This window comes from Pan paniscus, chromosome 9, assembly GCF_029289425.2.
Source record: "Pan paniscus chromosome 9, NHGRI_mPanPan1-v2.0_pri, whole genome shotgun sequence".
In the NCBI taxonomy this organism is placed as follows: Eukaryota; Metazoa; Chordata; class Mammalia; order Primates; family Hominidae; genus Pan; species Pan paniscus.
Window position 1 is genome coordinate 71960647 of NC_073258.2, and position 27883 is coordinate 71988529.

At 51.3% G+C, this 27883-nt stretch overlaps 1 protein-coding gene across 1 annotated transcript in view; it reads right to left on the reverse strand.

The window, feature by feature from the left end:
• The window catches only part of SHANK2 (SH3 and multiple ankyrin repeat domains 2), a 697015-nt gene that overhangs the window by 518713 nt on the left and 150419 nt on the right, over positions 1 to 27883 (reverse strand). Inside the window, exons 7-9 of the mRNA XM_063608635.1 lie at positions 19282 to 19433; positions 17103 to 17270; positions 827 to 943 (exon numbers count right to left, since the gene is read on the reverse strand). Coding sequence (XP_063464705.1) covers positions 827 to 943; positions 17103 to 17270; positions 19282 to 19433 — 437 coding nt within the window. The remainder of the gene's footprint in view (positions 1 to 826; positions 944 to 17102; positions 17271 to 19281; positions 19434 to 27883) is intronic.

The following is a 27883-nucleotide window of genomic DNA, read 5'->3' on the forward strand; positions in this document are numbered from 1 at the left end:
TGTCTGATGGGCAGGCACACCCGGCATGGTTTCAACAAGCAATTTATCCCCCAGTGCACAGGTCCCTCCCCCAGCTCCTCAAAGGCTGAGTACTATGGGTTACAATTTTTCTGGACATTGCCTATTGGTTGTTGGGTTGGGGCTTTACGTGTTTTTTTAAGGATTGTTTCGCTGTGTTTTGCTGCAGTCCACAATGTGTTGCAATTTTAATTAACTTAGGGGCTTTTTAAGTATTTGACTTATGACCCAAGTAGCTGGGCAGGCTGATAAGAACAGACAATGCGAGCTATTTTGCAAGCTAGCAAAGTTTCATCTTAGACTAAACTTTTTTGGTTTGGGTGAGGGCCACTAAGGGGCAGGGGCTGACAAGCAGGCATTGGCTATTTAAGCAGGGGCTTAGTATATTTTGTTTCTTTTGTAGTTTGCTGACCTAAGCCAATTTTTTTTTTTTTTTTTTTTTTTTTTGAGACGGAGTCTCGCTCTGTAGCCCAGGCTGGAGTGCAGTGGCACGGTCTCGGCTCACTGCAAGCTCCGCCTCCCGGGTTCAAGCCATTCTCCTGCCTCAGCTTCCCGAGTAGCTGGGACTACAGGTGCCTGCCACCATGCCCGGCTAATTTTTTGTATTTTTAGTAGAGACGGGGTTTCACCATGTTAGCAGGATGGTCTCGATCTCCTGACCTCGTAATCCGCCCGCCTCAGCCTCGCAAAGTGCTGGGATTACAGGCGTGAGCCACCGCGCCTGGCTGACGTAAGCCAATTTAAGGCACTTTGTTTTGGAAATGGACCACTGTATACATTATTTCCTTTAAACGCGCTCAGCACTCACCTGGTTGTAGAGGGCGCAGATGTGCAAGGCCGTGTTCCCCGAGGCATTCTGGGCACTCATGTCTGCCCCGTAGAACAGCAGGTGCTCCAAGTGCTGCACGTGCCCGTACCTGCAGGCCTGAAACACAGAACCCAGGCTGTGAATCAGGAACCCTCTGCCACGACGGCCGCATGCACACACAAAGTACACCAGCCACTCGGCTGCTCCACCAGAACCCCAAGGCAGGGCAGGGCCTGTGCGGACCCCAACCACCCACCCACCATCTGGGCAAGCGCTCTAAAGACATCAGCATGTACCACCAGACCCCTGGCTGTGGATCAGGGAGAAAGACCTTCATGGTGGGATTGGGGACTGGTGCTCAGCTGTGAGACAGAGGGTCTGGGAAGGGGCCCCAACGTCCCTTCCATCCTGATCCCAGGGCCTAGAGCCCAGAGGTGCAGGACGTCTTTCTCCCAACCTCAGTGCCCAGCTCCACAAGATGCAAACCAGAAGGCTCAGACCCGGCTTCGGTTACCCAAGCTCCCCCTTCCAAGGGGGCAGCACAAAATGGCCAGGAGAGGCCTTCACAGCCCTGCACTGCATCCACAGGAGTGAGCCCTGTCCTTCGACGTGCGACGGACGGCCCCACGACTGCTTTAATGCAGTCCAGCTCCTAAGTAAGTTGCAGGATGCAGGGGTAGGGCAGACCCACACTATGATAACTCCTCTCTGAGAACTGCAACATGTGTGACTTGTGAACCATCAGGGCCCAGGGGTCAAACAGACCCAGGCCTGAACCATTTATCAGAACTTTCGCCTGAGTACCTATGCGCACCCTCATCTGTAGGCAGAAACAACCCTCAACCCTCACAGGGCTCAGATGAGAATCATGTGGGACAAAGAACACCACAGGGCCTCACACGAGGCTGGGCACTGAGTCAGCACTTGGTGAGCCAGTGATGCCCCTCCCCACCCAAGCTCACAGGGGCCAGGGAGGTCCCCGCGCAGGTGATGAGGGCCCCTCTGTCCAGCCACACACTGCTCGACATGGTGGCCACAACCTTGGACCTGGAGAAAACTCGGTCCTGACCTAACACGTCTCACTCCCAGGGTCGGGAGGGAAAGAGGTGAGCCCCACCAAGGGCAGGCAGCCTAGGGGTGTTGAGAGCAGTAGGCACCATGGTAGCCCAGGAAGGGGTTCTCATGAATCCTGCTCTACTGCTAATTGAGACAGATAGAGGTGAATTTCACCTTCTCAGGGTCCATGAGAAAGAGCTACACCTCAGCAATTAACAGTAAGGAAAGATGACAGGGAAGATATTGAAACTATTAATTGGATGAGCTATAAAAAACAAACAAACAAACAAAAACAAACAAAAACAAAAAACAAAAACCACACACACACACGAGAAATTTCCATTTACCATTGCTGTGTCTCCCACAAATCTCATTAATTTATAAAGTAGATCCCTGTTGCAGGTTTCCTTGCTGTCACCTGCCTGGCCCCCATGGCCCCTTCTTCTGGGAACTCCACCTGCGTTTGCCTTTGGGGGCTACCCCAGCTCCACTCTCAGAGGTCCAGGAAAGGCCTCCCCACCCTGCTCCTGCAGAGGCACAGGACACAGGCAGGAGCCATCAGGTTCCATCTCCCCAGGCACAGTAAGGGACGCCCAGCTGACCTTAGAGAAGCTGCCAAGTTCCAAGCTAGAACATTCATCAGAACTACTGGGGAAAAAGTTATTTCTTTCTTCCAGAGTGGGGAGCAGAAAAGTGACAGAGCCCGGGAGCTGCTGGGACCCTCAACACAGAAGGGATGTGTGACAGGGGCAGGGAGAGGAAGAAAGGAAAGGAAAGAAAGAGAGAAAGAGAGGAGACAGGAAGAGACATGCACAAAGCCAAGATGACACTGTCTGAGCCCCTCTAAGCTGCAACTGACCCTGGAATTTCAGGGACATAACAATGAGGCATAACTCCCTCCCCTCACCCAGTCGTTTGCATTGGGATTTGTGTTCCTTGAACTGAAGGATCCCTGGCTATTTGGCACTCCCCAAAGGACTTCTGGGAGGCAACACTTTGTTAAAGCTTAATTTAATTGCTCTGTGGTCAATAAAGACAACTAATGTTAGCATAAAAACACTGAACAATTAATCCACACTCATTATTCCCCTTCCCCCAGTTAATCTGAATTTATGAGCTTGTAAGTTCCATCAGTCAGATGGCACCAGAGCACTCTTCCCTTGCAAGGGCAAAATAGGCTCAATGGGAAGAGATGAAACGGAGCCGCTGACTCCGGGTGGATGTCTCGTAGGCGTGTTCCCAAGAGCATGCTTCCATTTTCCACTTTTCCCACATCCATTGTTTTATAACACACAAACCCGGGAAATACAGAAAAGGGCTGAACAAAAACCAAAAGTCACCCAGAATCCCACAGTCTTAGCACTAGCAGTAATTTTTTTTTTTTTAAGTGTCATTTCAGCTAGTCCCTTCTTTCTGTTTTAACCCCTGGTGGTTGAGGCACAGAGCTCACACCTGCTGAGGAAGATGCAGCTACCATGCAGGGGGGTGAGGGGGATCCAAGCCAGGTGGTGGGCAGAAGCGTCCACAGACAGCTGCACGCAGGGCTCTGCACACACAAGGACACTCAGGAAAGGGAATGGGAGCTGGGCTCTCACTGTCAAGGAAGTTACAAATACAGTACAGGAGAAAACTAGAATATGCCTTGTGGTGTTGGCTTGGAATGGGAGTATCAGTAGAAACTCACGGTTCCTAATATAGAGACTAATAAAAATGAAAATGTGGATGCCCGTGTGTCTACCCATCCCTAACTCTGCCTACTGAGAGGGTGTGGGACCAGCAACAGCCCAGCAGCCATCAGCACCCCAAGCACCTGCACCTTGGCTTCTAAATACCACTCCACACTAAAAAGAATCAGGCTCCTTGGAGAAGCAGCTGATTCCTGAGGCAAGGAAAGAGCAAGGTGAGCTTGAAATATCTTGTTGTGCCAGAAATAAAGGAAATAGTAAAAAAAAAAAAAATCAGTGGGGCTGTGTCCCAAGGACACAGGAGCCATCCTGAAGGGACACCCACTGGCTAAAACTGGGATAATAATAACAGATTATTACCTCCTGAATAAAGAGAACTCTGCAAGTCTGCCTTGTTGTAAATATATGAATAAATAAACAAGAAGAGAAAGCTTTTCTTTACAACAGCAAGCCAACTAATAATGTAGAAGCAATGGTAGGATTAAAAAAAAACTCCATTTAGCAACCATAATAGCATTAATTCTGGCAAGAAAGGCCAATGGATGCCAAAACTGTCAGGTGAAAGGGGTATGAGAAAACAGATTTTTGCATAGCCTCAAAGATCACCAAACAAGATCTATTAATTACAAAGGAGCAAAGTAAGGCAGGAGGTGGGACTCAGGAAGCGGGACTCAGACACCGGACCAAACTGAGGACTAGCTAAAACAGGGCGGGGCAGAAGCAGCTTTCCATAAGACACGCCCATCAGTGTGCCACATCAGTTTACTGTTGCCATGGCAACACCCAGAAGTTACCACCCCTTTCCCTGGCAATGGCCTGACGACTCAGAAGTTACCACCCTTTTCCTAGCAATTCCTGCAGAACCTGCCCCATAATTTGCATGTAATTAAAAGTGGGTATAAATGTGAGTGCAGCCCGGCCTCTGAGCTGCTGCTCTGGGCACACTGCCTCTGGGGCAGCCCTGCTCTGCAAGGAGCAGTCTCTGCTGCTGTTCACAGCTGCTTCAATAAAGGTTTTGCCAACATCACCATCCTGCCCTTGAATTCTTTCCTGGGTGGAGCCAAGAGCCCTCCTGGGCTAAGCCCCCATTTTTGGGCTCACCTGCCCTGCATCAAAAGACGAGAAACCCAACAGACCCCACCTGACTAGGTGGTTGGTGTGACCTCCACAATGAGTACCAGGCGAATGGTCCCCATGTGTCCCCGTGAGGGCATGATGCTGACAGCACAGCATCCTTTCTAAGGCATTCCTGCCAAATGCATATGCTGGATCCCATCACGAGCGAACACTGAGCAAACCCAACAAAATGACCACCCCAAAATCTTCAAAACAGTCACAGCCACAGGAATTAAGGGAAGCCCGAGGAAGTCTCCCAGATGGAAAGGCTCCAGGCAGGTCCCAGGCTGGATCCTCTTCTATCAGGGATGTTACTGGGACACCGTCACCACTCAAATGTGCTCTCCACGTGGAGGGCATATGGGAGTTCCTTGTACTATTCTTGCAACTCTTCTATAAGCTGGAAATGGAAACAGTCATTTACAATTTTAAAAAGAAAGTTAATAGGCCGGGTGTGGTGGCTCATGCCTGTAATCCCAGCACTTTGGGAAGCCGAGGTGGGTGGATCACGAGGTCAGGAGATCGAGACCATCCTGGCTAACACAGTGAAACCCCATCTCTACTAAAAATACAAAAAATTAGCCGGGTGTGGTGGCGGGTGCCTGTAGTCCCAGCTACTTGGGAGGCTGAGGCAGGAGAATGGCGTGAACCCGGGAGGCGGAGCTTGCAGTGAGCTGAGATCACGCCACTGCACTCCAGCCTGGGAGACAGAGTGAGACTCCGAGAAAAGAGAGAAAGAAAGAGAGAGAAGAGAGAGAGAGAAAGAAAAAGAGAAAGGGAAAGGGAGGGGAAGGAAGGGGAGGGGAAGGAAGGGGAGGGGAGGGGAAGGAAGGGGAGGGGAGGGGAAGGAAGGGGAGGGAAGGAGAGGAGAGGGAAGTGGGGAAGGAGGGAAAGAAGGAAAGAAAGAACGAACTCGCTTGACACAAAGATACTGAAAGCTACCAAAGTGTTAAAAGAAGGAATTCATCCTCCCGCAAGAGAAGCAACACTAACCTCCTTTTCTTATTTTGAAAAGGGTGTCTGGTCTCTGGCTGTTGAGAGACAGCTGAGAGGGTGATAGGAGGGTGGAGAGTAATGGGATGAAAGGCAAAACACTGCCCTTGACACCTGCACCCCGTACCCACTCTCCTGAGGTGCTTTTTGGAAAATGCACGTGTGGGAGGCTCCACCCATGTCTGCTGCCTCTGAATCTCCTGCTGAGGCCTGGGCAGGGGCACCTGGAGATGGCTCCCCTCGAGACTGTTTGCCCCAGCGATGCCTAGCGTCCCACCCGCCCTGTGCAACCACAAGACTTGGTGTGAATTAGAAAAAAGGGTGCTCCTTCCTTCAAGCCATTTAACGCCACCTGCTGGACACTGGTGATACATCTACAGGACCTAAAACTATGGCAAGAGGAAAGGCGCCACCTGGGGTTGTGCAATGCCCAGCACAGCAACCAGAGCAGCAGGGAGGTCACTGCACTGCAGGGGAGCAGCACAGGTCGGCTGAGACGAACCCCCTATCACTTCTGCTTGGCTCTGTGCCCCAAACAAAATTGTTCCCAACCACACTTAGGCATTTCTCCCAAAACATATGCCTTGTGACATGAGGTAGAGACACCACAGCCCACACAACAAAGAGTCACATCATTTCAGCTCTCACTGGGTCAGGAAGTGCGCTGCCCGTCAGTAGAGAAACAACGTCTCGTCCAAACACAAGCAAATCCCCCTCGCATGGCCTGAGCCACCAGCTGCTCTGTGGCCCCGCATACCACGGTTTTCAAAGGCTGGCTGTGGTCTTCCTGCTGGCCCAGTAGTCAAGGAGGCCAATGCACCTGAATGAATGCAGGAACACGGGCAGCAGACGAGCTGTGATGCAAACCAGAAAGTGGCTAGTTCGGTTTTGTTGGTGTTGCGGGCTGAATTGCATCCCTACAGCATTCATGCGTTGGAGTCCCCACCCCCAGTACCTCCGCATGGGGCTGTATGTGAAGAGGGTCTTTCGAGAGGTGATTAAGTTAAAATGAGGCCATTAGGGGGCCCCTAATCCCATCTGGCCTGGCTGGTATCCTTATAAGAAGAGGAGCTGGGGACACAGACACACAGAGGGACCACCCTGTGAAGATGCAGGGAAAAGGCGGTGTCTGCAAGCCAAGGAGAGAGGACTCAGGAGGAACCAGCCCTGCGACGCCTTCGTTTGGGACTCCAGCCTCCAGAACTGTGAGATAATGAATGTCTATTGTTAGAGGAACTTTGCAGTGGCAGCCCTATGCAGCAAACACAATCACTTTGGGTCTACTAATGTGTGCTGTTCAGCCTGAAATGATCACAGACAAAAGACATCATGCTATAATTCCAAAAGGAGAGATGACTGGCATTCCCACATAAAGCTGCGGCCCTTGCCCACCTTCCCCACGGAGCCCATCGCTCTCATAACATGATTTTTGGAAAGATGAGGTCTCTTAAAGATGTCACCTATGTCAGGAGGGCAGGATAGAGGACCTGCCAAAGTGCAGAGGGTGGGGTGCTGGTCTCGGGGTCTTCACCCATCCCCTCTCCTGTTCCCCGCATGTCCCTGAAGAGTCAGGGCTGACTGGGAAGGCAGGTACTCAAGGGTCCTCATTCCCTCTGGAGGCTCAGAGAGAGAGAATGCCTCTCTTCCTTCTCCAAACAGAACCTTGCCAGGCCAGAGGGGCTCAGAATATGGAACTGACCTCCCAGGTCAATTCAGAGCTGATCCCCTGAAAGCACAGCTCACTGTTGCGGCTCCAGACATGGGGGCCACAGAGGCTCGGCCGCTCGTGCCCAGGGGCAGACCCTGAGCCCCAGGTCCAGAGTGACACGGGGAAGGGCTCCCGTGCTCCAGTCCTGCCACCTGGCAGGGACCCCACACTCTCACACCCTGGAGGTGCTCATCTGGAAAGGTGCAGTACCTGCCAGCACCCACGTCCCACAGTGAGGCTCGGTCCCAGTTCCAAGGCTGCCAAGCACATGCCAGCACAAACGGCCAGAACCCTGTTCACAATGTCCCCCCGGGGCCAATTCATGCCAGCTGCCCAGATCTGAGGGTCACCTGCCAGCACCACAGCCTGGTTCCAACACTGCTCCCACGTCCCCTGGCCAGAATGAGCCACTCCTGGCTGGCACTGTGGAGCTCCTGGGCTCTCCACCTGGCTGCTGTTCACGCTGGCCCTTCCTGTGCTACCTGGCATTGTGCTTACTGTGACCAAGCCCAGGCTTGGACACCATGGTCACTGCGGTGCCTGAACAGTGGTCATCTCAGTGCCTAGGCAATGGTCATCTTGGGGCCTGGACACAGCAATCACCTCAATACCTAGATGGACAGTGATCGCCTCAGCACCTGGACATGGTGGGTACCACAGTACACTAGAAAAACCTCAATCTGAAGGAAGACCACACCCCATGTGGCTCCATCCCATTCTAAATGCTAACTTTCCAGTCAAGCATTGACTCCCATCTCTACCAGGCAGCTCACGCTGGGCTGTACACAGTCCCACCCTGGCCGGAAGGTAACCAGAAAGCTTGGACCCAGAACGACATAACGTGGGGCTCCAGCAAAGAACCTCCCACAGGCCTGGGAGGATCAGGGGCCTGTCCCCTCGCCGTGGGGCCCAGAGAGGCTCAAGAGCTGAGGGCGTCCGGCCAGGGATGGGCAGGGGGCAGCCTGGAGCAGGAGGAGAGGAGAAGTCACTGTGGCCCGAAACTATTTCTTTAAGGCGGACACTCTTCATTTAAATGTGATAAATAACAAATAGCAGCCAGTAACAACATTCAGACTGATGTCACACCCATTGCACAATGGGAGCAAAATCAAACGAGGGACTGGGAGCAGGTGTGGTCGGCACTCTCTGAATACAACGGATTGTTTCTTAACGCCCGCCCCCCCCCCACCCTTCTGAAACAGGTTCTCACTCTGGTTGCCCAGGCTGGAGTACAGTGGCATAATCTTGGCTCACTGCAGCCTCCACCTCCAGGCTCAGGGGGTCCTCCCACCTCAGCCTCCCAAGTAGCTGGGATTACAGGAATGTGCCACCATGCCCTAATTTTTGTATTTTTGGTAGAGACAAGTTTTGCCATGTTGGCTGGGCTGGTTTTGAACTTCTAGGCTCAAGTGATCTGCCTGCCTCAGCCTCCCAAACTGCTGGGACTATAGTGTGAGCCCCTGTGCCCAGCCTAATGTATTATTTACTTCTAATGATGACGTCAGACGCGGCCACATGATGATGACAATGACAACAATGAGGATGATGATGGGGGGACAGATGATGACAATAATGATAGGGACATTTATTAAGCACCTGGTCTATGCCGGGCACTGCAGAAAATGCCTCACGTAAATTCTGTCATAGCTGTCTCCAGAGCTCTACAAACTGTTACTCAGCCAACCTGAGAGATTAGCACACAAGCTCAGAGAGGGTGGGGCACTTGCTCAGGTGAGCCAGCGAGCGATGAGGTGGGTTTGCAACCCCAGGCTGCATAACACCCAGGCCAGAATATGGCCAACAGACAGCATGAGGAGAGTCCCTCATCCCGAAGATACTGAGTCAAACTCAGAGAGGGAGGGAGGGAGCCAGGCTCTGCCCCAAGGAAGGTACCGGGGTTCAGCACATGGAAACGCAGGGTCTGGATCCCTCACCAAGTGGCATCCTCTCCAGGACCACACCCCCTGTGGCCAGGGCCAGCGTGCTGTGAAGTTGCACGGTGGATGTAAAAGTCTTTAGCAATTAAAAATACAGAATGAATACCCCCAAATCTGACCCCTGATGTCCTTGGGTTGTGGGAATGCATTGGGGTGTTTCTTAATTTGCTTCTTTATACTTCTTTGTATTTTCCAAGATTTCCATGATGCATGGGTAATTTTTTGGTAATCAAAAACAAAACAAAACAGGGTAATTTGAATAACAACATTTTTTCGGGGGGGGAGACAGAGTCTTGCTCTGTCTCCCAGGCTGGAGTGCAGTGGCGCAGTCTCAGCTCGCTGCAAGCTCTGCCTCCTGGGTTCATGCCATTCTCCTGCCTCAGCCTCCCGAGTAGCTGGGTCTACAGGCACCCGCCATCACTTGCTGCTAATTTTTTTTGTATTTTTAGTAGAGATGGGGTTTCACCGTGTTAGCCAGGATGGTCTCGATCTCCTGACCTCGTGATCTGCCCGCCTTGGTCTCCCAAAGTGCTGGGATTACAGGCATAAGCCACCGCACCCGGCCCGAATAACAACTTTTAAGATAATTTGCAGACAGCCTGAGCTCAAATGGGGCTCTTCTAACATCAGCCTGTTGGGACGGGGCATATCCCCACTGTGTGAAGTGGAGGGTGGATCTGAAATGTGTCCTTAGGCCATGTGCACCTGGCCTGAGACAATGATGGGAAAGCAGCGGGCTGGGGAACACCTGGAGTACACCTGCAGCATCTGTGAGCAGGCCTGGCTGTGGCCGCGCAGGCTCTCCCACACGATGAACGCCCAGAACCCTGGGACAGGGCTGTCCATTCTCCAGGTGCTAGAACGGAGACACAGACTTTAAATGCAAAGCCCATCAGCCTGAGAGCTCGGAGGTGCTTCTCCCGAGAAGGCAGAGCCAGGCACAGCCCAGTGAGGTCCAGGAAAACCCACCTGCCCCTGTAATTTCTTCTGCCACAAACGTGCTGTGAGTGGTTTGGATGTGAGAACCCTACAGGCAGCATAGAGAACCAGGCTTCTGGTAAGAGACAGGCCAGGAGTGAATCCAGCTCAGCCAACTGCTTGCTCCGTGGCCTTGGGCAAGTTACCTGCCCTCTCTGGGCCTGTGAACTCATATGGGAAACAGCAATGAGAAGTAACCAGCTCTGAGGATATAGAATCATAGTGCAATTAAAGCAGCTCGGGACAATGAATGCCCCCAAATTGCTACGGGTCCTATACACATTTGACCATTTTTACAAAGACAAGCCTCTGTCATGTGCCTGGGTTTGCTATGGGTCCTATACACATTTGACCATTTTTACAAAGACAAGCCTCTGTCATGTGCCTGGAAGGGTTTGTTCATTAAAGGAAATCTGAAATTAAATGTTCCTCTTCCAGGAGCACTCCTGTTTTAATGATATCAGTGACAGCTCTCAAAATCAGTAGACTTTAGGCTAGGCATGGTGGCTCACTCCTGTAATCCCAGCACTTTGGGAGGTTGAGGAGGGCAGATCACTTGAGGTCAGGAGTTCGAGACAAGCCTGGCCAACATGTTGAAACCCTGTCTCTACTAAAAATACAAAATTAGCTGGGCGTGGTGGCACACGCCTCTAATCCCAGGTACTTGGGAGGCTGAGGCAAGAGAATTGCTTGAACTCAGGAGGCGGAGGTTGCAATGAGCCAAGATTGCCCCACTTCACCCCAGCCTGGGCAACAGAGCAAGACTCCATCTTAAATATATATATATATATATTAAATATATATGTTATATAACATATATACATAATATATACTATATATGTTATATAATATATACTATATATATTATGTTATATAATATATACTATATATATTATATGTTATATAATATATACTATGTATTATATGTTATATAATATATACTATGTATTATATATGTTATATATTATATATGTTAAATAATATATGTTATATAATATATAATATATATGTTATATATGCTATATAATATATATTATATAATGTAATATATAACATATCATATAATATATTATATTATATATAATATATTATATATAATATATTATATTATATATAATATATTATATATAATATATTATATTATATATAATATATTATATATAATATATTATATATTATATATATAATATATTATATATAATATATTATATATATAATATATAATATAATATAATATATAACATTATATATTGGGCCCCATCCAATCAGTTGAAGGCCTTAAGACTGAGGTCCCCTGAGAAGGATGAGATCCTGCTAGAGATGGACTTGAGACCCGCACTGTGGCATTTACCGGGCCACTTGGCAGGGTAAATGTGAGCACTGATGAGGATGATCTGGGAGGCAGGCGGCACTGTCCGCTGCTCCTGCAGGCCCGTGCAGGGCACCCGCACCCATCCCTTATCTGCTCCGTCCCTTATCATCTGATAGGCACAAGGGCCCTGCAGATGAATGAGACGAGGCTCGCGAAGGCAAAGTTGCTTCACATTATCACTGAGAGTCTTTAGCAGGGGAGAAAATGGCTTTCCGGGCCTTTCACGAACAGGCAGCAGACCACTAGAGGGCAGTGAACGCACCTGGCTGGCTTTCCAAACCCTGCTCCACATTTTCTAAGCTGAGGTGGGAGCAGGCGCACTGCCCCAGAGCTCAAGCCTCCAAGGTACCAGTGCAGCTGCACAGGCTCAGGCCCCGGGACCAAGGTGGCCGGGTGGCTCTGGGACAGCCAGGCTCTGAATGCAAAGCGCAGGGCCTCAGGGACAGAACCTGGCCCTTTGCAGGCCAGGAGTCACAGCTGAGAGCTGCAGTGAGTGACTGATGGTCAGGGCTCCTGCCAGCCTCCACCGTTACCTCCATCCCAGGGCCAGCTGGAGAGATGGGCCCGGAGACATTTGCCTGGTTGGGAGAGAGGGCAGGAAAAAGGAAAAAGGAGGGGTGTGGGAGGGGAAAGGACGGAGCTCCAGGAATCCCCAAAGTTGAGACACAGGGGCTATTCTGGCAAAAGGGCTGGCGGCTGGATTCAGGACTCTGTGAACTACTCCACGTTTAAGGAGGTTTTAGCCTGCATCACACCTTCAGAGCTCAACAGGAAAACAGCAATGCAACCAGAGCACTGTGATGTCTAAAGGGAAGACATGTCTGAAAAACACAAATTCAAGCAGGCATTCTCAGAGAACAAGCGAGCTTCGGGTCCCATACGCATTTAGCTGGTTTTGTTGTTGTTGTTGTTGTTGTTGTAGTTTTGCTCTTATTGTCCAGGCTGAAGTGCAGTGGCGCAATATTGGCTCACTATAACCTCTGCCTGCTGGGTTCAAGCGATTTTCACGCCTCAGCCACTCAAGTAGCTGGAATTACAGGCGTGGTACCTCCACACTTGGCTAATTTTTGTATTTTTAGTAAGACAGGGTTTCACCATGTTGGCAAGGCTGGTCTCGAACTGCTGGCCTCAGGTGATCCACCTGCCTCAGCCTCCCAAAGTGCTGGGATTACAGGCGTGAGCCACCGCACCTGGCTGCATTTGACTATTTTTATAAAGAGACGCCTCTGTCCTGTGCCTGGAGGACTCATTCACTAAAGGAAACCTGAATTTAAACCTTCCTCTTCCAGGGGCGCTCCTGTCTTCATGAAGTCAGTGACTGCTCTCAAAACCAGTAGACTAAATTGATGATTCTCCATAATGTGAGTGGGCCCCATCCAATCAGTTGGAGGCCTCAAGAGAAAAAAGACTGAGGTCCCCTGAGGAGGAAGAGATTCTGCCAGAGACAAACAGGATCCACGCAGCGGCATCAACTCTTCCTGGGTCTCCAGCCTGCCCTGCAGATTTTGGACTTGCAGCTCCACCACTGCATGAGCCAATTCTTCAAAATACTATTTTAAAAAATTCTGTATCTGTACACACACACACATGCATGCATGTGCACACCCTATTGGTTCTGTTTTTCTGGAGAACCCATCACACCTGAACACACAAACAACATTGAGTGGTTTCTATGGTGTCATCCAGCGACATCAAATGACAGTTCTGTTCACGTGAATCACCGACTTTGAGTTGACTGAGAACAAGACTCATTCTCCATTTGGCCAGGCGGGAGGGACGTCCCCAACGTCCATGTCTCTTAGAGACTCACAACTCAGCCTTGTCCCCTGGGGCCGGCAGCTGTTAGGCAGAGACCCTGTGAGACTTGAGAAAGATGTGGGTGTTCAGGGTTCCATGACTCCCGCCCCTCGCCCAGCCATGTCTGCTGGTAGAAATGTCTCGTGGGTGACTGCACCACCCCACCAGGGGCCTCCCCTCGTCCTGAACTTGACCTTGTGGGTGACTGCACCACCCCACCAGGGGCCTCCCCTCGTCCTGAACTTGACCTTGTGGGTGACTGCACCACCCCACCAGGGGCTGCCCCTCATCCTGAACTTGACCTTGTGGGTGACTGCACCACCCCACCAGGGGCCTCCCCTCGTCCTGAACTTGACCTTGTGGGTGACTGCACCACCCCACCAGGGGCTGCCCCTCATCCTGAACTTGACCTTGTGGGTGACTGCACCACCCCACCAGAGGCCTCCCCTCGTCCTGAACTTGACCTTGTGGGTGACTGCACCACCCCACCAGGGGCCGCCCCTCGTCCTGAACTTGACCTTGTGGGTGACTGCACCACCCCACCAGGGGCCTCCCCTCGTCCTGAACTTGACCTTGTGGGTGACTGCACCACCCCACCAGGGGCCTACCCTCATCCTGAACTTGACCTTGACCTCAAATCAGCCTAGTGAGTTTTAAAAACCAAGCTCATTAGCGCTTTGGCAGTCCCAAGAACTGCCCTTTTCCAAGCAGGTCACCTTGGAAGCTTCGGACAGCTCCCAATACGCTGAGATTCTCCTTTGGGAGCTGCCTCTTCCACATCCTCAACAGGAGCCGAAGCTCACGCCATGCAGACGGGCTTGGCCTCGAAAACACCAGCACAGAGCTGACAGCCAAGTGTAGCAAGGAGAGGAGACGGGCAGAGGAACGGGGCCATGTCTCAGGGCGTGAGCCTTCTGCATGGCCACTGCATGAGCACCAGTGCCCAGAAACACAGAACACTGTCAGGCCTGCTCAGAAGCATGTCCACGCACATGTGGACCTGTATGTACGTGCGTGCGTGCGAGTGTGTGTGTGTGTAATTTATGTTCGTCTTTCTGTCTCGTGTCTGGTTTCCCCCCACGGGAACACCAGGGGCTTGCATCAGGCATTTCTGTTCACTGCTGCAGGCTGTGTATTCAGGACACCGAGACACCTGGCTGGGGCTCACACCCAGTAGATGACGTTTGTGGCTGATGAGCACCCATTAGCAGTGGGTGGGGTCTGTGGTGCACCCGGAATGGCTGGAAGTGGGTCAGGCGTGAAGAGGCGAGCGTGGTCAGGCCAGGAGACCTCTTGGGGACCCCCTGAAACAGCTCAGACACAAATGAGGAAGGGGCCAGGGAATGAGCGTGGCCAGGGCCAGATGCTGTGGAGAGGCTCAGAAGGGCCAGGCCTGACACTGACACACAGCCGAGGGATGGCAGGGCCATCTGGGGCTGGAACCGTTGGTTGACAAAGGGGGAAGAGGTCAAGGGGAGGAAGGAGGAGAGAACAAGGACAGAAACACTGGCGAGTTTCCACCAGGGACAAAGCGAGGGCAGGGCAGGAGACAGGAGGGGAAGCAGCTCCCCCAACCCAAAAATTTCCGAGTGCTGTGCAAGAATTCACCTGCTGCTTCCACATTCAGGATATATCAGTCAGGGTTCTACAGAGACACAGAATGTGTGTGTGTGTGTGTGTGTATCCTGCTGCTTCTACATTCAGGGTGTATCAGCCAGGGTTCTCCAGAGAAACACAACGTGTGTGTGTGTGTGTGTGTGTGTGTGTGTGTGTGTGTGTGTGTCCTGCTGCTTCTACATTCAGGGTGTATCAGCCAGGGTTCTCCAGAGAAACACAGCCTCTGTGTGTGTGTGTGTGTGTGTGTGTGTCTGTGTACATACATACATTTATATGTTATATATGTATATGCACGCAGAGAATTTTTAAAAGTTTAAAGCTTAAAAAAGACACATAAAATTAAAGATAGAAATATTTTAAAGAGTTGGCTCATGCAATCACGGAGGCTGTAAGTCTGAAATCTGCAGGGCAGGCTGGAGACCCAGGGCAGTGTTCAGCGGGAATCTGGAGTCTTTTTCTGGCAGAATTCCTTCTTTCTTGGGATCTCAGTCTTTTTTCTCTTAAGGCCTTCAACTCATTGGATGGGGCCCACCCACATCATGGAGGGTCATCGGCTTAACTCAAAGTCCACTGATTTAAATGTTAATCCCATCTTAAAAAACACCTTCTCAGCAACATCTAGAATATTGTTTGATCAAATATCTAGGAGCTAGAGCCTAGCCAAGTTGACACATAAAATTAATGATCACAGGGGAAAATTATTTTCCTTTTTCATAAAGAAAAGCACAATAATGACAAGAAATCTCATGGCGGGTGCATGGAAGAGGACTTCCAAAGACCAGTCATTACTGCTTCCCTGCCTGCGGGCTCCAGCTTGGGTGTGGGCCGGGGGCTGCCATGAGCAGCCCCACAGACCCCTACTCATCCCTCGGGAGGAACAGGGGCTTCTCCAGGCTGCAGGGCCGACGATGAACCAGAACTGACCTAGCACAAGAAAGCCCAGGGAGGGCGGGGCCTGCTGGCACCCCCGCTGCCCACTCTGACCACAGTGGGCAGAGTGCATAACCTCCCTTACAGGTGTGTAAGGTGGTAATGGCAGAGGAGAACACAAGGTAGCCAGAGAAACCATGGCAGTCACTGTGTAGAGGACCAAGCAAGAAACCAGTCAGGGCCCTCTGTCCTTGACCTCCCCTTGCTGTTCCAGAGCCTCCTCTTGACCTCCTAGGTAGACAGGTGCTATCAGCTCTCCCAGACCCACCTCACCCCTCTGCCTGGAGACCCTGGCCTGCAGCCTGCACCACAGCACTCCCTCACTGTCCTCCAACTCTGGCAGGGCTCAGCCAAGAGAAGAGAGGCAGATATTCCTTCCCTGAGTCCTCCCTGACATGGGCCTGCGGGCTCCCTCCTCAGCCCTGGCTCTCCTGCTCCCGGGAGCATCATCTCCTCTCCCTGCCCATCAGCTCACAGGTGCTGATGGCTCCCCAAGACTGCTCTTCTATGGGGTCCTCAGCCTTTAACCCCATCCACACCTCTACCTGATCAGGTAAAGACTTTTCACTGGAGACAGCAGGTGAAGTCCGTTTCTTGCCAAGAGCAGGCTGACCTACCTCCTAACCCAACTGTTGCAAGGTTGGGCCTGAAAAACACGCCCCTCGTGCGTGCAAATCAGGCCTTCCTGGGGCTCACCTGTGCTCAGAAAACACCGGTGCTTTCTGGTATCCTGCCCTGTCAGGACGGTAGGAAGTTGGAGAGGGCAGGGCTCCTGGGAAGGGGGCGTCCACCCCATAACTGCAGGGCACTCCTGCTGTGCAGAAACTCAGCAGCCTTGCCTCATCTTCCAGTTTCTCCAGTGAAGTCAGAAATGTCTATTTCTATGCAAATGTGTCTGTTTTCAAATACTGACGTTCACATTTTAAAATCATTTTTAATTCACACATTTTCAGGAACTCTGGGCAGGCCAAACAAAATACCTGAAGGCAGGATCTAACCTTTGGGCCACCCTGCGTATCTGTGGGATCGGAGGAGAAGGGGAAGTCAGTTCCTGGGTACAACAGAGTGGAGAAGCGGGCCCACGTACCTGGTGGATCTCGTGCCAGCCATTCTCATCTTTGCAGCACACAGTGGCGTGTTCGTGCAGGAGAAGCTCGCAGCAGTAGGGATCACCTCCCACGATGGCTGTGTGATACAGCGGGGTGAGGCCGTAACTGTCTTTATAATCTGGGGATGCACCAAGCTCTAAAAGGGTCTAGGAAAAAAAATCGAAAGCCGTCGTTATTGGTCTCATGACCCCTTTTGCAGAGTGAGGTGATCCAGAAAGCAGCACCAGGACCACCCTCCCCCAGGTCAAGGCAACCCACACCCTGAGTACCCAGTGCTTCTCCTGGGCTCCCCAGAATTAAGAAGGGTATAACCTGGCCGGGTGTGGTGGCTGACGCCTATGATCCCAGCATTTTGGGAGGCTGAGGCAGGTGGATCACCCAGGGTCAGGAGTTCAAGACCAGCCTGGCCAACATGGCAAAACCCTGTCTCTATGAAAAATACAAAAAAAATAGCCAGCGTGGTGGCAGGTGTCTGTAATCCCAGCTACTTGGGAGGCTGAGACAGGAGAATCGCTTGAACTTGGGAGGTGGAGGTTGCAGTGATCCAAGATTGCACCATTGCACTCCAGCCTGGGCAACAAGAGCAAAGCTCAGTCTCAAAAAAAAAGGAGGAGGGGGGGCAGGTATAACTTTAGACAACTACATTTCTAGTTCTGAAATAGCAAACAGTGCCCAGAAATGCAGGGCAGGCTGACATTTGGGAGACGAGGAGACCTGCAGCACTCAGACCCTTCCTCGGCCTGGTCAACATTTTGTGCCAGTGGTGTGGCATGGGCAGCAATACAGTGACTGCAACATTTGCGGAAGAGAGAAAAGGTGCATGGTTTAACCTACATGCCCAGTGGAAAACCACCTCATTCAGCACGCTGAGGGTGGCGAACCTAGCAAGCATCTCATCTTCAAGAATGCTCCTGATTTCCAAGGAAGCCAACGGGTACGGTGTGGCTCTGTGTCCCCACTCAAATCTCAATTCAAATTGTAACCCCCAGTGCTGGAGGTGGGGCCTGATGGGAGGTGATGGGTCATGGGGGCAGATTCTCAGGAATGGCTTAACACCACCCACTCAGCGCTGCTTTCGTGATAGTGAGTGAGTGCTCATGAGATCTACTGTTTAAAAGTGTGGCATCTCCTCCCTCTCTGTCTTCCTCCCACTCCGGTCACGGGAACTGCCTGCTCCCGCTTCACCTTCCACCATGATTGGAAACTTCCTGAGGCCTCCCTGGAAGCAGAAACTGCTCTGCTTCCTGTACAGCCTGCAGAATCATGAGCCAATGAAACCTCTTCTTATAAATTACTCCGATCTCACATTTCTTTATTGCAACGCAGGAACGGACTCACACACCAACAGAAGGGGTGCAGCTGAAATGAAGTGAAAGTCCTGAGACTTTAGGGACAGCGAGGCCCCCGTCTTAGGGGTCAACCTGCAGCGGCACGTCCCATCCCTGCTGGTGTGGGCTCTGGTGGAGGATGCCTGGGCGTGCACCACCCTGTCCAGAGGCACCGTGGCTGCAGTGTGAGGCAGGGGCACGGAGCAGTAAGACAGCAGCAGGGGAAGGTGAGGCGCGGAACCCACAACAGGGCAGGCTCCCCCGGACCCACCACAGGGTGCTGGGGGGATCTACCATGTGGCTCTGTGTCCCCTCCCAAATCTCAATTCAAATTGTAACCCCCAATGCTGGGGGTGGGGCCTGGAGGGAGGTGATGGGTCATGGGGGCGGATTCTCAGGAATGGCTTAACACCACCCCCTCGGTGCTGCTCTCATGATCATGAGTGAGTCTTCCTGTGGATGGGGTTGGGGTTCACCACTGGCCTTACGGGTTGAAAAGACAAGTCCCTTGACTGAATAGAAGGTGAAAGATGACTTCTTGGGAACCATTAATTCTGAAAGCATCAACAACCAGGAGAGAGAACAGGAAAATCTGAAACCTGGCTTCACTTCCAAGCTCCGGCCAAAACACTGTGCACGGACTCCTAGGGTGGGCCGGAACACTGTGCACGGACTCCTAGGGTGGGCCAGAACACTGTGCACAGACTCCTAGGGTGGGCCGGAACACTGTGCACGGACCCCCTAGGATGGGCACTGCGGGGATGGGATGGGGCAGCCGCGCGGAATCAGAGCACGGGGTGGCACCCACGTAAGATGGGCCCGAGTTTACCTTCAGGGCAACTTGGTTCCTCGCTCGGGCAGCTTTGTGTAGGGCGGTCATCCCATCTTTGGCACGGAAGTCCAGGTGAGCTCCACCATTTTTGAGAGCTTTGATGACCTCCACAGAGTCGTCCAGCTGAGCGGCTAAGGTCAGGGGGGTCTCTGAGGAACCCAAACACACACACTTTAGAACCAACATTTGTCACACTGCTCACAAAGCCATATTCAGATGCCCAAAACTAAGCTGAAAGAACTGACTCCCCTCCTCCACCTCCAGGGTGTTTACAGCTCCCACCACCTGGGAACCCCAAGAGTCCAGGCGGGCAGCGTGGCTCAGGCACCCCCGTGCGATGCAGTGACACGCAGGGCCACGCGTACAACACAGCGGTGGCAGAGGCAGGGATTCAACAGGACTGCTGTGTGGGCCACAGTCCAAGAGGCTCCCTTGCTGCCCTTCTCTCTGAGTACGCAGAATCCTGTGGTACCATCTGGGTGCTTCCCGTACAGAAGGAGTGACGGACTAAAGCCCTCATTGAGATGTGAAAGGCAGACACCCACCTTTCCTCATTCAATGTCACATTTATGGGCATCTTGGGAGATGCCAGCCATGGGCTGCAGGGACACAAACACAAATGAGACATGAAGTCCGTGCCCCCTGGAGCTCCCAATCTGGGTAAGTGGAAACCTTCCTTCATTAACGCGGCGCAGGATGACCCAGGAGGCAGGGCAGAGGCCCAGCAGACAGAAGGATGCCGTCTGCCTTTGTAGGGACAAGGGTCCCGTGCAGATGAGCCTGGACCAGTCTGCAGATGAGCGTGGCTAAGGACGTCAGTATCTATTACAACAAATCTTTCCGTCCACTCTTCATCTTTCTAATATGCCCACCATGGCCACTGCTAAACAAGAGGAACTACTTTGAGGTCCTCTTTTGAGAGTTCCTCATTTGAGAGGCTCTTAACGTTCCAGAAAAGTGCACAGAGTACCAGGACAACACACAAGTTCCCATGACCCAGAAACACCAACAATGAATATTCACTCGGTCTCGAAGCACATTCCAGTGAAAGAAAACTCGGATGCCTTCCACAAGGCATGTGTCTTGCTGACCCCTCACCCCATCCCATCCCCCTCCATCCCAGAAAGGGCACCTGCCTTGTGAGTGTGCACTGACTATTCCCATCTATTTTTAATTCTGATGTTTACTTATCCATACATGGGTACCCTCCTGAGGACTTTTAACATTCACCCTAGGAACCACTCTGCAGCTTGGCACTTCATGGTGATATGCACATGCTTAACCCCTCCATGTCAGAAGTGTGCTGTGTGTAGACATGCCAGCATCTTCATTCATCCTGTCTCCATGTGAAAAGCAGGCTTCCTGTCTTCCCCAACTAGGATGCCATGTGTAGACATGCCAGCATCTTCATTCATCCTGTCTCCATGTGAAAAGCACGCTTCCTGTCTTCCCCAACTAGGATGCCGTGTGTAGACATGCCAGCATCTTCATTCATCCTGTCTCCATGTGAAAAGCAGGCTTCCTGTCTTCCCCAACTAGGACGCCGTGCGTAGACATGCCAGCATCTTCATTCATCCTGTCTCCATGTGAAAAGCAGGCTTCCTGTCTTCCCCAACTAGGATGCCGTGCGTAGACATGCCAGCATCTTCATTCATCCTGTCTCCATGTGAAAAGCAGGCTTCCTGTCTTCCCCAACTAGGATGCCGTGCGTAGACATGCCAGCATCTTCATTCATCCTGTCTCCATGTGAAAAGAAGGCTTCCTGTCTTCCCCAACTAGGATGCCGTGTGTAGACATGCCAGCATCTTCATTCATCCTGTCTCCATGTGAAAAGCAGGCTTCCTGTCTTCCCCAACTAGGATGCCGTGCGTAGACACGCCAGCATCTTCATTCATCCTGTCTCCATGTGAAAAGTAGGCTTCTTGTCTTCCCCAACTAGGAACGATGTTCTCATGAATGAATGCCATTGCACATGACTCTGTTGCATACCCTCCTGATGCAGAAGTTTTAAAGAAAAATAGAAATTTTCTGGGACTAAGGGACTTCAGTGGCAGTGGGGGATGTTTCTTGCACAGAAAACAGCTACAAGGCAAGGAAGGCTCAGCAAGGGGTGTGGGGATTGAGACCAGTTGGAACATGGCCAGAGTTCCACATGTGCACAGAGAGGTGGAAATGGGGCAGACGCCAGAGAAAAACAAACTCAAGGGGTGACCCCTGCCTGCTAGAGAGAGGAACAGTCAGCCCCTCGTTCTCTGTCTCTTCCCCGGTGGCATCCAGGCTGAAGCACGAGTGTCCGAGGGCATCTGGGGGGTTTATTCCTTGGAGCATAAAGGCCACCATGGGAGAGTGGACAGTCAGGGAAGTGACTGATCCTCGAAGGGCACGAAAAGACTGGGGCTGTCGGGAGCCACCAGTATCGACGCTGAACATTCAAATCTTACAGCGACTTAATGAGCGTGTGACACTCGTTCGGGGCAAGGTTAGCCTTCAAAACAGTTAGGATTTTCTTTCCCATTTGACTGTTCCCTTTTGCCCAATGCAAAAAGGCAGTCCAAAGCAGATTTTTTAAAAGATATTTTAAATTAACATATAATTTTCATAGCTGACAACCTCAGCTGTTCCATCTTATAAATGAGAATGCTGTCTCAGAGAGAGCTGGTGGCAAGTGGTAAAATCAGATCAGAGGCTTGAATCCTGACTTTTGACTCAGAATTACAGATGCCTGCAGCCAAACCACGTCCTGTTGGTCAGTGCCAGGCAGTTAAAGGTGGCTGCATAAACGCACCGGTGGAGAAAATGATCCCACTCTGTTCATGGCTGTGTCTCACGTGCAGGATGGGGAGCTATGTGTGGTCCTTGGGTGGCTTCCAGGGCCATCCAATGACAAGTGGCAGCCTTCTCAAGGGTTCCGGAATCCCTCCTCAAGTGATATTCCAGACTTGCATGTTCACCTCTGGCCAGGACCCACCCTGGGGAGGTCAGGAGACCCCCTCTTCCCGCCCTGGCTTAGCCACCACATTTGCAAAGAGCACGTCCGCTCAGGTTCCACATTTGGGGCTGATGGAATCACCCCCGAGAAGATGCTGGTTGATGAGCTATAAACCGGTGACAGATATAACAGCGCTGCCCGGGATGCACACCCAGTGACTGCACTATCACTCCCCTGATGAGCATGGGAACCACACAGTTATCTGGCACCATGATTCTTAAGACTATTCCTCAGGTTTTGCATTTTGAAATTTCTTTAGTTTTAAAAATAGACTGGAACCTCAACAAGCATAACCTCAGAGTGGCCCCAGTCTCCCTCAACGTGAACAACGGGTGGGAGTAGAAACACCTGCAATATTTTGAGATAACCTCAGAGACACGCAGACCCTCCAACTAGAGGCTGCCCAGCAGCCTGTTGGCTCCAGGGATAAGCAGGATGTGCTTTGAAAGGGTGAGAAGTGGGGGCTCCCGGAAGCGCAGCAGGAGGGCACTAGCCACGGCTGTTTGTCCTGACACTGGGAGGTGGCACAGCAATGGGGGGTGGGGTGGGGGCAGGAGGAGTGTAAGTGTTTAAGACAGCTGCTGCTACCCAGCGGGCACAGTGCAGTGCAGGCTGGAGCATGTGTACGCCAGTGTATGTGTGCACACCTATGTGCATGCCTGTGTGCCTGTGTGTGCATGGCTGTGTGTATGCACACCTATGTGTGCATGCCTGTTTGTGTGCACGCCTGTGTGTCTGTGCATGCCTGTGTGTGCATGTGCCTGTGTGTGCATGTGCATGCCTGTGTGTGCATGTATGCCTGTGTGTGTGCATGCCTGTGTGTGCATGTGTGCATGCCTGTGCGTACATGCCTGTGTGTATGCATGCCTGTGTGTATGCAGGCCTATGTGTGTGCATGCCTGTGTGTATGTGTACTTGCCTGTGTGCATGCATGCCTGTGTGTGCATGTGCATGCCTGTGTGCATGCCTGTGTGTATGTGTACATGCCTGTGCGTGTGCATGCCTGTGTGTCTACATGCCTGTGTGCATGTGCATGCCTGTGTGTGCACATGCTTGTGTGTGTGCATGCCTGTGTGTGCATGCCTCTGTGTGCATGTGTGCACACCTGTGTGTGTGCTCCTAGGTGCATCCTAGTGTCCAAGATCAGTGGGCTGCAAAAATCAAATGACTGGGCGAGCGATTCTTCCTATGAGGGGAAGTGACTGGTGTCAACAAAACCCAGCTCTTTCCCTGAAGGGCTGGGTGGCCTCCAGCAGGTTTTTTAGAAGATGATAGTTCAGGAGGCTGGGGATGCTCAGAAGGAAACCATGATGTGAGAGAAGACCACAGAACGTATCACAGGTGTAGGAATCAACCTCGCCGAAAGGGATGGGGAATGAACCGCTGACCTCAGTAGCTCCAGACATGAGTGGAGTCTGTAAGACTAAAGGCAAAAGGAACAGAATAAATAAAGCTGGGTTATAAGTCAACCAGAAAGTGAGTGCAACCACACTGATAGAAATAAGCAAGGGATTCACATGTGAACGGGAGGAAGGGGCCGATCTTGCAATGCAGACAAACTCCAAGCAATTCGCATCACTTCTCTGTCCTCAGGGGGTGATGCGTAGCCCGCACCACCCCCCACCCCGATCCCCTTATGTGTGGGCTGTGCACAGTGGCTTCCTTCCGAGAGCATAGTGTGGGAAACAGAAAAACGGGACCATCTCTCCGTGGGGAAACCTGATGGACACGAGCTCAGCCAGGAGATGGGGGGGCAGCATCGCCCACGATGAGCCAATGAGCCACACCAACAGGACGGGCCCTCGGCACCAGGTGATGAGAAAGGCTCTGTGCTCTTCCTCCTCACACCCACAGCCCCTAATCGTGAAAACACCAGATGGATCCCAATAAGGGGCACCCTACAAGCACCTGACCAGTCCTCCTCTGAAACTGTCCAGGTCATCACCAACAGGGAGAGCCTGGGAAACAATCACCACCAAGAGGTGCCCAGGGAGACGAATGAGGGAATGTCATGTGGGAACCCGGGTGGGGCCCAGGGACAGGAAAGGACAAGCAGGTAAATGCTTATGAGAGAAGAAAAAGGTGTGGACTTTGGTTAATAATAATGCATCGATATTGGTTCTCTAACTGTGAGAAGCGTACCATACAACTTCCGCTCAGAAGAATACTGGAGTAAGATGCTGATAAGGGGGGAAGCTGGGTATAGGATATATGGTAACTCTGTGTACTATCTTTGCACTTATTCTGTAAATCTAGAACTGTTCTAAAATGAAAAGTTTGTTTACAAATGTCTCCTGGCTATTGTGCGGGTTAACAGATTTAATGTAAAAAATGCTGCTGCTCAGAGAGGCAGAAAATGTTTGTGAAAAGCATATAAAGTACTTGTAGCCAAAATATACAGAGAACCCTTAAAACTCAACAAGAAAGCAAACCACCCATTTAAAAAGGGAACAAAATATTTAAATGGATACCTCACAACAGAAGATATTCAGATGGCCAACACACACGAGAAGATGCTCCACACCGTATGTCATTAGGGAACTGTGAACTAAGACAGCAATTAGAGGCTGTGTTCAGTGGCTCATGTCTGCAATTGCAGCACTTTGGGAGCCAAGGCAGGAGGATCATTTGAGCTCAGGAGTTCAAGACCTGCCTGGGTAACATGAGGCCTCACCTCTACTAAAAATTTAAAAATTTGCCAGGCATAGTGGCATACGCCTGTAGTCCCAGCTACTCAGGAGGCTGAAGCAGGAGGATCACTTGAGCCCAGGAGGTCAAGTTTGCAGTGAACCATGATCACACCACTGCACTCCAGCCTGGGAGACAGAGTAAGACCCTGTCAAAAAAAAAAAAAAAAAGATACCTCAACACAATCGTCAGAATGATGAAAATCTAGAACACTGACAACACCAAATGCTGGTGAGGATGTGGAGCAACAGGAACTCTCATCATTGCCAGTAGGAGTGTAAAATGGCGCAGTCCCTTTGGAAGACAGTTTGGCGAGTTGACACAAAACTAAACACGCACTTACTCCACAATCCAGCAACCCAGCTCCTAGGTGTCTCCCTGAATGAGCTGAAAACTTACGTCCACAAGGAAATCTGAATGTTAGTGTTTACAGCAGCTTTATTCATCGTTGCCAAAAATGGCAAACAATCCAGAGGTCCTTCAGTAGCTGAGTGGATACATTATCCGTTGCACATGCAGACAACAAGATGTTGTTCAACACTAAAGAGAGACAAGCTGTCAAGCCACAACACGATACGAAGGAAGCTTAAATGCATATTGCTAAATGAATGAAGCCAATCTGAAAAGGCTGCATGCTGTGTGATTCCAACTCGATGACATTCTAGAAAAGGCAAAACTACAGAGCCAGTGGTTGGCCAGGCACAGTGGTTCACACCTGTAATCCCAGCACATTGGGAGGCCAAGGCAGGCAGATCATGAGGTCAGGAGATCGAGACCATCCTGGTTAACACAGTGAAACCCCGTCTCTACTAAAAATACAAAAATTATTCAGGCATGGTGGCACACGCCTGTAGTCCCAGATACTCAGGAGGCTGAGGCAGGAGAATTGCTTGAACCCGGGAGTCAGAGGTTGCAGTGAGCTGAGATCACACCACTGCACTCCAGCCTGGGTGACACAGCAAGACTCCGTCTCAAAAAAAAAAAAAAAATCAGTGGTTATGAGGGGTTAGAGGGAAAGGGAGGGATGGACGGGTGGAGCACAGAGGAGGGAGGGATGGACGGGTGGAGCACAGAGGAGTTTTAGGGTAAGGAAGCTATGCTGTGTGATTCTGTAATGGTGGGTACAGGACAAGATGCATCTGTCCAAACCCATAACATGAGCAGCACCAAGAACGGACCCTCATGTAAACTATGGACTTCAGTTATTGCAACAAATGCCCTAAACCAGTGCATGCTGTCAATAACAGGCGAGCTGGAAGTGAAAGTGCATAGGGGAAAACTCTGTGCCTTCTGCCTGGTTTTTCTGTCAACCTAAAACTGGGCTCTGTCCCCGACTCCAAGACAGGCTCCTGTGGACCCTGGCCCCTGCCTCCGTGTCACCCTTACCCTCGCCACTCCCTCCGCCGCATTTTCCTTACTGAAGGCACGGCACCTCGCTCCATCTAAGAGTCACCTATATTCCCTTTCAGAACATGGCAGTGTGTACATAAGAAAAACCCTGAAAGAATGAGACACTGTATTTGAAATAATTGGACCCTTAAAAACAGGTCTCTTTTTATGAGGAACTGTACTGAACAAACCAAAGGCACTGGTAGCAAAGGGAGTTATTTACTCGAAGTCTTCCAGCTCCTTCATTGGCACTGGGTAATTTCTGCACCTCTCACCCTCTGCAGATGGAGGTTTACGAGGTTCCAGAACCATTATTCTCTTGAATTGCCTCACATTCCCGGGTGCCGTTAGTTCTGGGGAATCGCACTTGGCGATTCATTCAGGGGCCAACGTGAGACTGCGGAGCATGAACCGTCAGTCACTGCACGCATCAAACAAGCCCCTTCTGCTCTTCAAGAGGATGCTCTGAAGGTGCTCAGTGCACCGGGACCCAGAATGTCCTCGAGGCCTCCTAACTGAGCGGTGCGGGAGCTGGGAAGGGGCTCCCTGTGACACAGCTACAGCAGCAAGAAGGGGAAGCCGGGGCTGGGGGGCGGCCGAACGGGAGGAGCTCAGCCTGGTATGCAATGAGTACACCCCGACCCTGGAAACAGATTCAGTAACTGGATCTCATCAGTGAGGTCCAGACACATCACAGGTGCTCTGCAGAATCTGGATCCGTAAAGGAATCATCTCTTTTTGACTTCTCATCCAGATACTAAAAGAGTCGAAAGGCATTTCTAGCTTTATTAACCAGATCTCTTTTGTGGTGCCTGAGGCTTCTCTCAAATTTGGAGACAACGGTGCAAGATAAAAGGGCCAACCTAAATTTTGTTCAAGTTGCCAGGTTCGCTTCCTGTTTGGGGCTTGGAAACACAACTGGTCTCATCTCAGAGGTTCCAACCAAAGCAGGAGAAGAGGCCTGAGACTCTGCTGGAGGAAGTCTTTATTTCTTTTTTACACTACTTTTATCATTGTTACTTAATAAAATTTACATTTAGAACAGGTACCAGCTGGTCGCCTGCAATCACACAGGCTGTTTTGTTTTCATTGACAGGTCGTTCCACTGGGATTTAATTATCTCAGGCTAGAGGGCTGCTTCCCTCCGCTCTGGCCCCATGTCCAGCCCCAAAACAGGGACGCGGGGCCCAGGTCTGCAGGGTCTGGGACTGAGCATGGCGGCATTTCCTGAGCTTAGCAAAAAGGCTGCTTTCAACTCTAAGCACAGACTCTGCTGTCCCCTGGGTGGCTTTGAGAAGTCACCAAACTCACTGTGGAGAGGCTAAAATATGGGATGGGAACATGCCCAGGCTGCTGCCGACAACCAGGAGGAAAGTGTGAATGTGAACAGCTTGTCCCCGACCTGGGCCTGCCTGGGTCATCCACGTCCAGCCAGGCCGGCTCATGCCAAGAGACCCCTGTTCGTCCCACTGCCTTTTCCCCCAGGAGTTGAGAGCAGGGACCCCCCAGGGCAAGTGGAGCCCAGGCCCTGCC